At 35.7% G+C, this 15,409-nt stretch overlaps 1 protein-coding gene across 2 annotated transcripts in view; it reads right to left on the minus strand.

Moving 5' to 3' along the window:
• Nucleotides 1-15,409, minus strand: part of Trpc4ap (transient receptor potential cation channel subfamily C member 4 associated protein) — a 78,094-nt gene that overhangs the window by 32,871 nt on the left and 29,814 nt on the right. For both annotated transcript variants that reach the window (XM_046432992.2, XM_046432991.2), the window contains exons 5-8: nucleotides 13,355-13,410; nucleotides 12,669-12,797; nucleotides 7,155-7,362; nucleotides 4-189 (exon numbers count right to left, since the gene is read on the minus strand). In XM_046432992.2, the coding sequence (XP_046288948.1) occupies nucleotides 4-189; nucleotides 7,155-7,362; nucleotides 12,669-12,797; nucleotides 13,355-13,410 (579 nt within the window). The remainder of the gene's footprint in view (nucleotides 1-3; nucleotides 190-7,154; nucleotides 7,363-12,668; nucleotides 12,798-13,354; nucleotides 13,411-15,409) is intronic.

Genomic DNA, 15,409 nt, shown 5'->3' on the forward strand with positions numbered 1-15,409 from the left:
TACCTTGATTGTGCTCAGACTCCTCATTGGCCACTCGCATCAGGGCATCCAGCACCAAAGCATTGTCTAGCCATGTGTACCACTCCTCCAACTCCTGAAGGAAGCTGGCTGTACCTGTTGATTCTGACACCTTTCTAGTTGCTAGTTTGCAGAGCCGCTCGACAAAGCCAGGGATGCTGAGAAGGGCCGCTGACAGGGAGAGAATGAAGAAATTTTCAAAACAAACACTGGCAAAATGGGCTCTAAAGCACTCAACAATTTTCATAATACTAATGATTCTTATTGTGATTGCAGTTAGTCAGAGCTGCTCTTTTAAGATGAAACACCAAGCCAAGGTAAAATAGCAATAAAATTTAAGAAACAAGTTCAATTTTTAGCAGGTGCACGGTGGCTTTCTTTTGTCTATTGGTGCAAATATACACTGGAATAACCTTTATGCCTTAAATTTGTGTTTCTTTGAGCCAACAGGCCTATATCTTAGAATTTGTCAGAAGAAAATATCCAGTAATATATACAAAAATATCTATATAAAGATATTCATTGAGAGGGGATATGGGGGTAGGAAGGATAGTAGAATGAATCAGACATTATTACCCTATGTACATATATAACTATTTGACCAGTAGGATTCTACATCATATATAACCAGAAGAATGAGAAAGAATGAGAAATTATACTCCATTATATATATCAAAGTAGACTCTACTATCTATAACTAATTAAAACAAAGTTAATTTTTTAAAAAAGGTATTCATTGATGTGGTTTTTATAATAGTATAAAGGTTAAGATAACTAAATGTTCAGCAACAGCAGAATGATTAAATATAATGATAAATCCACATGTTGGAATTCAATAAGACTTTGAAAATGAGGACACAAATCTTTACATAGTGACTCAAAAAACTTTCTAAATTTATTTGTTGGAGAAAAAAGTAAATAAAAATACTGATTTAAGCTCATTTTCTTCAAAAATTTAAACATCTGTTTCTTTAAAATATACATATAAAAAAGAAAAGCATGTACAAGGTATATACTGCAGCTGTTCCTGAGTAGAGCATATAAATGCTCCTTTAAAAACTACTTGTCAGGGCTGGGGTTGTCGAGGCTCAGAGGCAGAGTGCTCGCCTAGCATGGGTGAGGCACTGGGTTCGATCCTCAGCACCACATAATGTAAACTAAAGAGATTGTGTCCACCTATAAATAAAATTAAAAATTTTAAAAAATTAAAAAAAGAAAAAGAAAAAGAGACATTAATTAAAAAAAAAAAACTACGTGTCTTGGGCTTGGGTTGTGGCTAGTGGCAGAGCACTTGTCTAGCATGTGTCAGGCACTGGGTTCAATTCGCAGCACCTCATATAAATAAATATCTGTCTAAAATCATGGCATTTGTAAGTAAATGGATGAAGGTACAGAATATTATGCTAAGCGAAGTAAGCCAATCCTAAAAAACCAAATGTTGAATGTTTTCTGGTATGTGGAGTGGATGCTGATCCATAATGGGGATGGTGGGGAAGGCATGGGAGGAACAGAGGAACTTTAGATAGGGCAAAGGGGAGGGAGGGGAAGTGAGGTGGCATGGGGGTAGGAAAGATAGTGGAATGAGATGAACATCATTACCCTAAGTACATGTATGAAGACACGAATGGTGTGACTCTGTATACAATCAGAGACATGAAAACTTGTGCTCTATATGTGTACTATGAATTGAAATGCATTCTGCTGTCATTTATAACAAATTGGAATAAACAAATAAATTTAAAATTAAAAAAAAGAATTATAAAAAAGATCCATCAACATCTAAAACAAATATTTAAAAAAATTTATATTGGTGGTCCATGTATAAATGTCAAAATATACTCTACTGTCATACACATCTAAAAAGAACAAATTTGGGGGCTGGAGTTGTGGCTCAGCAGTAGAGCATTCGCCTAGCATGTGCGAGGCCCTGGGTTCGATCCTCAGCACCACGAAAAAATAATTAATTAAGATAAAGGTATTGTGACCAACTACAATTAAAAAAAAAAAAAATATATATATATATATATATATTTAAAAAAATAAAAAAGAACAAATTTTAAAAATTAGTTCTCTTGAGCTGGAGATGTAGTTCAGTGGTCTAAAGCACTTGCTTTAGCATTTATGAGGCTGCAGATTCAATCTCCATTACGCCCCCCCCCCGCCAACACACACATACACACAGCTACATATATGTAATTTCTGACTTTCCTATAACAAACATTTACCAGTAGGAAGAAAGAAGACAAGCATTCTTTTCTTTTTTTATAGGAAATTGAAGAATTGTTTTATTTAGTGGGATAGAGATAGACAAAGGACAACCAGCTTGCATACTATTAAATAGAATAAAAAGGAATAAAAGAGTACAGACAACACAGTGATGAATTTCCACAAAGATAATAGATTTGCATCACATGGAATATTTACATACAAGATGTTTTGATATTAGTGACCAGTTTATATCCAATCTTGTTTTCTAAGGTTCAAGAACATTCATTTAAAAATCTCAGACTTAAAATTTAAAACTAATGTGACAATTGTAAGCACACACCACTCATTTAAAACTTCTTAATAACTGCTACTCCCGAGTAAAGACCTTTTTTCCCCCTAACATTATTGTTTTCCTCAAGATCTCAAAGATCACATCTCATACTTCTAGTAGTAATCACAACAGGATTAAAACCCCAACCAACTAAGAAACATGCATTCTTTTTAAGGATAAAGAAAGAAACAATAATTTCATCTCCTTTGTTTCTACCAATTCCATTTCACTCACATAAGATAGAAATTCTGATCAGTATAGGAGAACAATAAACTTTAATGGCAGGAATATTGGGTTCAAATCCTGGTACCATCATTTAATTTCTTGAAAATGAGGCTAATGTCTATATTTATTTTCATATTTTTAATAACTTTATTTTTTTAATGTGGTGGTGAGGATCAAACCCAATGCCTTGCCCATGCTAGGCAAGCACTCTACCACTGAGCTATAACTCAGCCCCTTTAAATATTTATTTATATATGCATTAAATCTCCCAGGAAGGAGAGAAAAGAAATTAACAGCAATAGATGCCATAAGAAATAGCCTCAGGAAATAGCCCAAAAGTCCATCAAACTGAACAGAGGGAATTAGAGGTCATTGGGAATAAGAGTTAATGAGAAACTTTAAAGTGAACACCTGTCTTTCAATCTATATTGTAGATTTTTATGAACCATGTAAATGTATCACATAACCAAAAATTAATAAACTAGACCAGCCTGGGCAACACAGCATGACCATGTCTAAAAACAAAACACTGTCTTATAGAAACACTGAAATACATGCAAGTGAAATTACATGATGCCGGGGATTTGTTTCACATTAATCCAAAAGGGCTGGGTGTGTAGCTCAGTGGTAGAACATGAGGCCCTGAGTTCAATACCAGCACCAAAACCAAAAACCCCACAAAGTAGTGATGGGACTGAAGATAAGACAGGCCATCAGTTGATAAGTATTGAAGTTAGGGAAATGGGTAAATGGGGATCATTACAGTATTTCTCTACTTTTTATCTATGTGAAGTTTCCCATAACAAAAAAATATTAGGGGCTGAGGTTGTGGCTCAGTGGTAGAGCACTTGCCTAGCATGTGTGAGGCACTGAGTTTGATTCTCATAACCACATAAAAATAAATAAATGAAATGAAGGTATTGTGTCCACTACAACTAAATATATATAGGCAAATATATAAAAGAAGGAATCACATAATTTTATACATATGGAGTGTTTTGCAAGATAAAATCAAAACAGAGAGAATGGTGCACATTTTATACTACCATATGTACAAACAAGAGTCGCTGGGCGCAGTGGCACACGTATGTAATCTCAGTGGCTTGGGAGGCTGTGACAGGACGGTAGCAAGTTCAAAGCCAGCCTCAGCAAACAACTCAGTGAGACCTTGTCTCTAAATAAAATACAAAATAGGGCTGCGCATGTGGCTCGGTGGCCAAGTGCCCCTAAGTTCAATCCCTGGTCTCCCGCATCCCTCTCAAAAAAGAGTCAATCTCTTTCCCTCCCTCCTCAACCCCATGATTGGCTCATATAGAGATCTCTGGAAGGAGACTCGTCATAAACTACATAGGAAGAAGACAAATTTTATACTGTACATCTGCTGTTCCTTTTGTACTGTTTGGATTAAAAAAAAAAAAAACCCAAAATAAACAAAAAAGAGTTTGGGTTGTATATGAAAATCTGTACCTCACTGGATTTTTCTTATATCTCTTTGCTCCAATATAATAACTATAAGTTTCTTTGTTCAGAACACCAAATTTTCCCATTCTTGCATACTAAATACACCCCTTCAAATGTGATCTGCCCGGGGGGGAGAGAGAGAGAGAGAAAGAGAGATAGAGAGAAAGAGATAGATAGATATTAATTTTTCTTTCTCCTGTAGCCACAAGAAGATGAGAGGATATAATGAGAAGGTGGTCATCTGCAAGCCACCTCCATAGAAAAAAAGCCTCGCCAGAAACCAATCTTGACAGCACTTGATCTAGGACTTCTAGTTTCCAGAACTAGGAGAAAATTAACTTATTTAAGCCCCTCAATCTATAATATCTCATTATGGTAGCCACAGCTAATATACCTATCCTGCATTTAAAAGTATTTAATACTGAAGTTTATTTAAAACTGAAGTTCAGTTTAAAAGTTATACAACACTGAGGTCTTTCTCATCACTTCTAGGTAAAGCAGTTACCTCAGTGTTTGCCAGAGAGCAGGAGCAATGTCTATGTAAGTGTGTTTATATGAGTTTTAAGGTATAATTCAGTCATAATAAAATTTACATTTTTAAAAGTATTATTTCACAACTTATTAAGATGAGAATTCTCCAAAAGTTATATGAAAGAAAGAAAAGAAAGAAATACTTAACAGACCAAGGGAGCCTCATCTGTATAGATACAGAAGGCAAAGCAAACCTGCAGGGAAACACTAATCTGGGGTCTGCTGAGTCCACACACTCATGTTTTTTACATGACATAACTGAAACATGTAAAATTTATTCCTTAATAATCCACAAAGCACAGTTATGACAATCTGGGCCTTAACAGAGTTAACAGAGGGCACATTCAATATTATAAAGGAAGGCTTCTGTTTAGTACTTACCAACTCTGCAAAGCTAGCCCTGGAATGCAGAAACAAAGTATTGTATTCAAAGTATCACAGGGCTACCTTGGGATGGTCAGAGTTTTCTGGTGCATTTTTATTATTGTACCTTTGCTTTTTTTTGGGGGGGGGGATGTTAACATTAGGGTATGCTATGAAGTGATATGTTTATCAACAATTTGATGTCTGAATTTGTATCTGCTAACAGTCAAGAGCTAAGTTTTTAAAAAAATTAGTACATTAGGGGTCTGGAATTGTGGCTCAGCAGTAGAGTGCTCGCCTAGCACATTCAAGGTCCTGAGTTCAGCACCACATAAACAATAATGGTATTATGTCCAACTACAACTAAAAAATAAATATTAATATTTAAAAAAAATTAGTACATTAGGGCTGGGGTTGTGGCTCAGCGGTAGAGCACTTGCCTCACATGTGTGAGGCAATGGGTTCTATTCTCAGCACCACATTTAAATAAATGAATAAAATAAAGGTCCATGAACAACTAAAAAAATATTTAAAACAATTAGTACATTATAATTATGCAAAATAGTGGAATTTGTTGGTACATATTTATACAGGTACACAATATGACAGTATCTCCTCTTTCTCTCTCCTCTTCCCTCCCCTCTGGTTCCCTTCATCTATTATACTGGTCTCCACTATTTTTATGAGATACCCCCTCCCCAACACATATTTTTTATTTTTCTCTTTAGCTTCCACATGAGAGAAAACATACAACCCTTGACTTTATGAGTTGACTTATTTCATTTAACATAATGCTTTCAAAGGAACTGTAAAGACAGTTAAAAAATATATCATCTATATTTTACAGCCAGATGTATACCCAGTTTCCCCAAAACCTTCTTAGACCAGAATAATACATTATCAATAGAATAGAGTTATTTTGCTACTAAAAAGAAATTTGTGGGGTATATTGGTTAGAATAGTGGTTTGTAAAAAAAAATAATAATAGGGCTGGGGATGTGGCTCAAGCGGTAGTGCGCTCGTCTGGCATGCGTGCGGCCCGGGTTCGATCCTCAGCACCACATACAAACAAAGATGTTGTGTCCGCCGAAAAATTAAAAATAAATAAATAAATATTAAAAATTCTCTCTCTCTCTCTTTAAAAAATTTAAAAATAATAATAATAATAATTAGCATACCCACATAGTTCTAAATCAAACATATGTAAGTATATACTAAGTCCCATTGCCAATGCTGTTACTGTCCACCATTATCAGCCACTTCCTAGCAGGGAACCACTTCAGGTTTCTTATGCATCCTTTTAGTTTCTTTATGTATATCATATGTAAGCAAATAAATATGTAGCCTTAGTCTTCCTCCCTGCCTAATACAAAAGTATTATATTATACATACTGTTAAGCATTTTCCTTATCATTAATACATCTTAGAGATTTTTCTATGCTAGTACATAGAGATCTTCACTTTTTTAAAGCTATACAATTTTCTATTATATAAATATTACATAAATCAAGTAGTCTCTTACTGATGAACATTTGGGTTGTTTCTAGATTTTTAATTGTTTTGGTACTGGGGATTGAACCCAGGGGCACTAACCACTGAGCCACATTCCCAGCCCTTTTTTATATTTTATTTAGAGACAGGGTCTCGCTAAATTGCTGAGGCTGGCTTTTAACTCATGATCCTCCTGCCTCAGCCTCCTGAGCTGATGGAATTACAGGCCAGTGACACGGCAATGGGCAAGACTTTTGTTATTACAACACTGTGATGAATAACTTTGAATACATCTATAAGATAAAGGTTTAGATGAGGCTTAGTAGGTCAAAAGGTATAAATATTTGTAATTTTGATAAACAGTGGGGTTTTTTTGAGGTAAACACAGACAAGTGTAAATTTCCATACTTTAAGTGGATTATCACAGCCCTCACACATCAATCTCTAGAGATACTAAAAGAGCTAGATGAGTTAGGTAAGGTCTCAAAGCTACAATTTCAAAATTCTGAGAAGTTGGAGACTTTACCTTGGTTGATTTCAGCTGCAGAAGGCCCCAAGCTCAAACTCTTCTTGTGCTGAGCATTTTTGGCAAGAAGTGTGTGCTTGTCATCATTCCCTGTATCCATCTCTGAAATGGTGACAGCCAGAATCCGGCAGAAATTAGCAAGCTGTTGCTGATCAAAATTGGATACTAATGAACTCAGGTTGGGAACTTCATCTAGTCGGATCATTTCCTATAGAAGATACAAATAAAACAATTCCCATGCTCAGTGCCAGATTATTGTTATGTGCCCCTGTGCATTCCCTCCAAAATGGGACTCAATAATGTGACCACTCAGTCAAATTCCAGCTCTACAATTTGCAGTTGTGCAAGTTAAGTAAATTATGTATCTCTCATCTTTCCTTGGTATCTATAAAATGAGACAAACCATCCTCCTAGGATTAGTCCAAGGGTTAAATTTATCCTTTTGAGTACCACAGTTCCTATTCTCCACTTCTGCTCTTGTGAAGCATTTTTGCTTATTTAAAAACAAAAAACAAACAAACAAACAAAAACAAACCAGTCCTGCCACTCATATTATATAAATCATAAACCACTACTTTTGCTATAAACTTTTTTTTTTTTTTTAAACTAGGGATTGTACCCAGGGCCTCATGCATGCTAAGCAAGCATTCCACCACTGAGCTATATCCACAGCCCCTTTTATTTATTTTTATTTTTGAGACAGGGTCTCACTAGGTTGCCAAGGCTGATCTCAAACTTGTGATTCTCCTTCCTTAGCCTTCCTTAGGTATTGTACCTGAGCCACAATACCTGGCTTAGATTTTTTTTCTTTTTAAGAAATGACATTTCAAATTATTTTTTTTCTTTCTTTTTTTTAAACTAGGGATTGAACCCAGGGCCTCACACATGCTAGGCAAGTGCTCTACCACTAAGCTATATCTGTAGCCCCAGTAACAATTGCTTTGAACTTTGTGTTTGTTATTCCCAGAGCACACTTTTCTTCTTTTTTTTTTTTAATATTTATTTTTTAGTTGTAGTTGGATACAATATCTTTCTCTCTTTATTTATTTTTATGTGGTGCTGAGAATCGAACTCAGGGCCTCGCATGTGCTAGGCAAGCGCTCTACCACTGAGCCACAATCCCAGCCCCACACTTTTAGTCTTATAAATATTTTCATTAAACTATATGCTACTGACCTCCATGCACAGTGTGATTATAATACTATACCTTACTTTTGATTCAACACTGAGTTTATCTACACTGATCCAAATAGCTTTGATTCAACTATTTTTCTTCACTTTATTCCACAATTTAAATGTTCTCCTTTTTATATATTTAGGTACATACAACTTTTCACTATGATACGATGTTACAATGAACATTCCTACAGGTATTCTTTGTGTACATGTATATATATCCATTTACATAGAGCACAAAAAAGCAGTTATTCTCATTTTTTTTCTTGACTTTAATAGAAATATTTTCAAAGTTACAAGACTAATGTTTACTTATAAGTTTTAATAGATAGCCTACTACCTCTAGCTGCTGCAGTTTTGCTTTTGTTTTTAGTTGTAGATGGACAAAATACCTTTATTTTATTTATTTTTATGTGGTGCTGAGAATAGAACCCAGTGCTTCACATGTGTTAGGCAAGTACTCTACCACTGAGCCTCAACCCCAGCCATAGTTGCTGCAGTTTGATTATGATTTGTGCCTCACCAAAGGTTTATATACTGAGAACTTAATCTCCAGGATGGTCCTATTAGAAGGTGGTAGAACCTTTTAAGAAGTGGGGACTATTAGGAGGTCCTCATGACACTGGGAGTGTGCCTTCAAAAGGTATTTCTCCTGGAACTCTTTGGTAGTTCTTGGGAAAGGGTTGTTATAAAAGGTCTCAACCAGTCTCTGTTTCCTACCTCAAAATGTAATCTTCTTGCTCCCTTGCACATCCTCATACATTGCTACTTGTGCCCTAAGGCGATTCGCTTAGGGGTAGCCCTTGCCACAGACCCTGTGCAATGCTCTCTGGACTTTAAATGCTTCATATTTAGTTAAATTATTTTTCTTTTTTTCTTTCTTAAACTGTAAATGTTTAAAAAAAACCTGCCAGGCTAAATCCCAACTACTTGGGTGGCTGAGGCAGGAGGATCACAAGTGCAAAGCCAGTCTGGGCAATTTAGTTCAGATCCTTTCTCACAACAACAAAAAAAATTTTTAAAGGGCTGCTCAGTGGTAGTGTCACTGCATTCAACCCCTAGTACTGACAAAAAAAAAAAAAAAAAATGTTCAAATGTTTATACTATGTGAGCTTTCCTTGTTTTAAATGGGTCTTGCATTCCTCAGGCAATACCTACTATCCTTCATCCTATTGATTTACTAAACTTCCACTAGATCAGGAATTTCTCTAGCACTGCACATAACACAGACTTGTAATTATTTGTTTCTGCATCTATTTCCCAAATAATTGTGACACTACCTTGAGGGAAGGGCATATTTTACCTCTTCCTAGAGCTCTAATGCATAAGACACAGCAGTGAAGGAAATCAGTAAACACGCACTAAAAAGCTAATGATTACTGAATGTTTTCATGAATCCCACTGCCCTCTATTTCTGGAGATAGAAGAGGAGAGGAATCTGCTGTGGAGGGAGCACCGAAAGCAGCAGATTCCACCTTTGTCTCCTTTCTCCAGTCATTACACACAAATGTTAGCTAGTCTTATTGGAAACCATGGCTTTCAGCTCTTTAGTTCCTCTAACACTGTTATATCAGTTCCAAACCCTACTTCTTTTTACAATTTTTATTTAATATTTGACACAGACAATATATTCTGAAATTAAAAAAAGGCATACTCTATATGCCTTTCCTGTTATATCTCTCTGCTTATGTCAGATGTTTTATTATACATAGAATCTAGTTTTATTTTTTTAAATATTTTTTAGTTGTAGATGGACACAACACCTTTATTTATTTATTTATTTGTTCATTTATTCATTTATTTTTGTGGTGCTGAGGATCAAGCCCAGTGCCTCACATGTGCTAGGCAAGCACTTTACCACTGAGGCACAACCTCAACCCCTTGTTTTTATTTTTGAGCTTTATAAAAATCAAATATTATTTATAGTCTTCTACCACTTGCTTCTATCAATCATTTCCATTACTCAGTTATATTGTTGCCTATAGCAACTGTTCATTCACTTATAATACTTTATAATATTCCATTGTATAAAGAGACATGGATCACTGACTTTCTTTTAGGTTCTGTTTTGAAATAATGATGCTACAAATGTTCTCATATATTACTTGATGCACATAAGTAACATAAGTTTTTCTAGGGCAGTAGTTTCCCAACTCTTTTGACAATAACCAGGAATAAGATTATATTTTCCATCACATTCTAATAAATACACATGTGGGAATACATAAATATGAAAAAAAATCTTCAGACAATACCCTTGCATGGCACACTTTGATCTTTTCTATTTAGTTGGTAAACCCACTAATTTCATAACTCTTCTAAGTTCAATCTAGAACTCTCATCTCTAGGAATCACTGTTCTGAGACTAAGCTTTCCCACAGTATGTTCAGGCACAGGTTACAAGTAACCCAGAGCAAAATACTAATGCTTTAGCCCTCTGAATAGAGCTTCTTTAGGTGCATGTTCAAATATAAAACAAAACAAAAAATATAAATAAATTCTTCTAATGTAAAAAAAAAATTAGCAGCAGATAAGAGTTTCCACGGATATACATTTTCACCAACATTTCCTCTCTCTGTCCCTCATTATAGTATAGGATTTGCATTTCCATGTTTATCAATGAAGTTAATCATTGTCTCTCTCATTTATGGCCTACTTGTTCCTCTTCTGTGAGATATTTGTTCATATCATTGTTTATTTTTCAACTAGGCTACTTGTCTTTTTCAGGCTGATTTGTAAGAATTCTTGATAAATTCTGAATACCAATCCTTTATTTATTGCATGAATTGCAATTATATCTTCCCGTCTGTGGTTTTGAGTTTCCCACTTTTCTTTTGGTGCCTATCCCCCTTGCAAACTTGCCAAGATACCCATCAAGTATAATAGAATCCATCATCATTTTTGGCAGCACAGAAATGAATAAGAGGGCATAAGGGATGAGGTGGGAAAAGTCATGAAGGAGCCATCACTGCCTCCTAAGCTGAGATTGCCAAAGAGTCTGGAGTTTCTGCCATGAAGGCCCCTCTCACACACTAGCTAGAGAACACAATAACTGGGAAAATAACAAAGCCTTTTTATCAAAGGGCACAAAGGGCCTGTTTCGGGCCTGCAAACATCTCCAATGTGTTCCTAGAGACAATGGGTCACTTGTGCTACTTCTGCCTGGGAAATGACAAGCAAGTCCTCAGAAAAGCATAGCAGAAAGACAGAAATGAGAGCTTGGATAACCATGATGCACATGAGTACCCTACTCCCTGCAATAGCAACCTTAAGGAGCCCGCTCAGCAATTAAGGGGCAGAAATCTACCAAACAGAAACCTCTACAGAGGCTCAGAACAGATAAGGACTGGGGAAGTAAGCTCCTGAGTCCTAACAAGGACTACACCAAAATTCTAACAGTGAGTCTCTAACAAGGCCTTAGGGGTGGGGTGGGGGGTATCCTGTGACTTCTTGATGAGAAATTTTAAATTTACTGTCTTTATCTGGATCACAATTTTTAAATTTAATTAATTTTTAATTTTTTTATGGTACTGAGGATTGAATTCAAAAACAATCTAACACTGGGCTACATCCCCAAACCTTTGTATTTTATTTAGAATTAGGGTCTCACTAAGTTGTCCAGGATAGCCTAGAACTTGTGATTCTTCTGCCTCAGCCTTCCAAGTAGCTAAGATGAGAGGTAGGATCCACTGCACTCAGATGCTGATTATAAAAACACAAAACAAACAAACTATGGATAATCTGAATGTCCACCTTATAACCAAAACACAGGATTTCAGTGCTTACATTTTTGTGTCTTATGTTGGCAGCAATTAACCAACCTCAATCATTGAAGGCATCTAAAAAAAACTGAGGTGGACTTAATAAGCAAAGGCCAAACATTATCACCACGGGAAACACACTCTAATGAATAAAGGTTTCACAGCAGATTCAAATACATAGAACTGGTTCTAAAGTAGAGTTACCACACAGCGTATAACTGTATAAATATGCTGAAAAGAACATGTACCATGATAATTATTGAGGAGCAATTTTATCTTAGCAAAGAAACACTGGCCATCACACTAAATTCACAAAGTCAATTTGAAGTTTTGAGTTTCTTACTTAGTGTGATTCCAATTTATATATAGGTTTCACAGTCATAAAAGGCTCACTGATATAAGCAGCATAACCTAGTTTTATAGTTGAATATACCTAAGTAACATCAAAAGTAATTTAACACTATGAATATGAAATAATTTCTTTTGAAGGAACTCTGCCACATTCAGGTTTGAGAATCTGATAATCTGATATATGCTCCCCCATCTGTTTAGTCACCTGCTAGAGGACATAGCTCACCTTTTTAACACCCAAAATATCTTCAATGAGGGTTGCTGTTTGTAAGAATGTCTTCTTACTTGTCATCAGTGTAAACAGGAAGATCACAAAATCATTCTTTTCTGCCAAACGCTTTGTAACTCCTTCCGTCTGTCACAGGGAAAGGGAAGAAAAAGCAGGATTGTAAATAGGTTGTGACCATAAAATATAAAGAGCATGGCCTTCCTTCCAGGTGCTGGAAAGCAATCCCACGTTGGAAAACTGGTACCCCAATAAATCTAGGACATCGTGTATTAACTGTGGAGAACAGCTGCAAACTCTCCTGCCATGCATCAAAAAGCCTCTGACCCTCAGACAACACTATGGAAAGCCACTCTAAAGCTGAGAATGAGAGAAAAGCAGGAGCAGTGGCCTCAGTTGGCCTGTCAAGTCTAAGCCCCAAATTTAGAGAACAAACATTATTTGCAACAGAAACTGTTGACTAGTGTGAGTGATTTCACTCAGAGCTAAAAGAACTACTTCAAAATTCTGCCTCCCCAATATTTCTATTTGTTGATCCTGGTACTGAGGCGCACATAAAATAAATCCAATTCTCTCAAATGTCTGAAGACAGTTCCTGTGTCTGCACCTCCATTCACACGTTCCCTTGTTAACCACTGAAGATGTGGTAGGGAGATAAATGGTGCCCCATTGGCAGGGGTACTTACACAGACACAGGTATTATACAGGATGCTCAGGCAGTCCTTGGACATTTCATCACTTACTGAAAGGGAAGGCACAATAATTGGTTATTTTTCTTGCTTAAAGGACAGTATAACATTATTATGCTTTTTGAATATAAGAACTGTAATAATTCTCTCCAAGATGATTACTTTTCTTTTAGTATATCTCCTTCCAGTCTGTCAAAAATCTATCTATCAAAGATTTTCACAGTGCCCATCAGAACCTAAAAACCAATTTGTATATTGCTTTCTGGTTTGATATAGCAGTCATTTTATTACTGCACCACATTCTTTGCATTTCATTTTCTGTGGTGCCATCACTCAATGAAGCCATTTTCCCTTCGTGTCTTGTTTAGAAAAAGCCAGAATTTTGAGGAGGGTTTTGCTATTTAAATAGACTATAAATAAGCAACTTAATATATGTGTGTAGCCTCTTTAAGCCTGGGTTGAATTTTCTCCTCAAGATACATTTTCAAAAGGAGTACTGGAATCCAAAGTATAAGCATCTTAATTGCTTATAATAAATTTCCATTGGAAGTTCTGTTAGCAGCAAACAAGGATACCACTTTTTATTAAAGATTCACCAACTGAGTGTTTTGTTTATTTTTTAATTGTTGTTAATTATGTTGGGCAATTAGCTTTTCGTTTCTGACCTACTACTGATTCCAATGAACTCAGTATTTCTCTGTGAGCAGAACAAGAGAGTAGCACAAAAAAGTAAACTTAGTTTTATTATCTCTGGGTTTTGGGGTCATAAAAATTAAGTCTGAAACACACAAACAAAAGTGTTTTGTCTGCCATTGCTTCTATTTTTTTTTTTTTCACTGTCTCAATTCTCCCCTATGCTGCCATAAATTCTCCCTGCGATTCCAATGAGCAGTTCTGCTAAGCTGGCTTGACTAGATAGGTTGCCACATAGATCTTGAGACAATGCAGGGGCTCTGTATCTCTCATCACTACCTCTCAACCCATTTAAGCCTTTTTGCTTTATTTATTTAGTTACTTCTGAGCAGGGTGGAACACCAGACCAACCTATCTCAATATTTCTAGGCTTTCCAGTTTAAAAGAGTTGTAATTCATGCATTAACCAAGTATTCATTTAGCACCTACTCTAAAACAGATAGTGGTAGCAAAAAAAAAAAAAAAAAAAAGGAGAGACAAATTTTCAGCCCTCATGGTACCCTATAAATCTAGTGGGAGGAAATAAGGAAAATAAACAAATGCACCACCAAGTACTTATAAGATGCTACTTGCTGTCAAGATAGAGAACACGAAGGAATTAGTGTACAACACTAAGACATTAAAGATGAATAGGAATTTTCTTAACCACTACTGCACAAATGAGGGCTTATGTTAAGTGTAAATTCTTCAAAAAATTAACAAAACATTTGATGAATGCTTATAGAAGGGCATTCATCAAATGTTAGTTGAAGTCATCTCTGGCTTTTAAAATGTAATGCACTTACTTTTTTGAAATTAAATACTGAATACCTAAAAAGAACATCTGTAACATGTATAAGCCACAAATAATAAAAGAAAAATACCCACATACACACCACCCAGCTTAAAAAATTAGACACTACCAAAAAACTTTTTATCATATGTGCTGTGGTAATGACTAAACTTTCTACAAAAAGCATGTATGACCTTTATAACAAAAATCTAATAGGTCATAGATTTTTTCAAAAATGTAAATAAAGTGATATTATCAGGTTATTCCTTACTCTCGGTTAGCTATATACATGAAATAAGAATTAAAAAAAAAAAACATAAAGTTGGATCAAACAACTACTAAAAAGTTTACAGCGGCTCAGGAGGCTGAGGCAAGAAAATTGCAAACTCAAAACCAGGCTCAGCAACTTGGCAAGGCCCTAAGCAACTTAGTGAGACTCTGCCTCAAAATAAAAAAAATAAAAAGGGCCAGAGATGTGGCTCAGAGGTTAAGTGTCCCTGCATTCAATCCCTGGTACAAAAAAATTTAAAAATGCAATTAGTTTAGCCCCTTGATTTTCATGCTTTCTGTTTTGTTTTTGAAAGTGC

Source organism: Marmota monax, unplaced genomic scaffold (genome assembly GCF_021218885.2).
Source record: "Marmota monax isolate L192 unplaced genomic scaffold, Marmota_monax_Labrador192_F-V1.1 WCK01_AAM20220418_F8-fsc00014, whole genome shotgun sequence".
Classification (NCBI taxonomy): Eukaryota; Metazoa; Chordata; class Mammalia; order Rodentia; family Sciuridae; genus Marmota; species Marmota monax.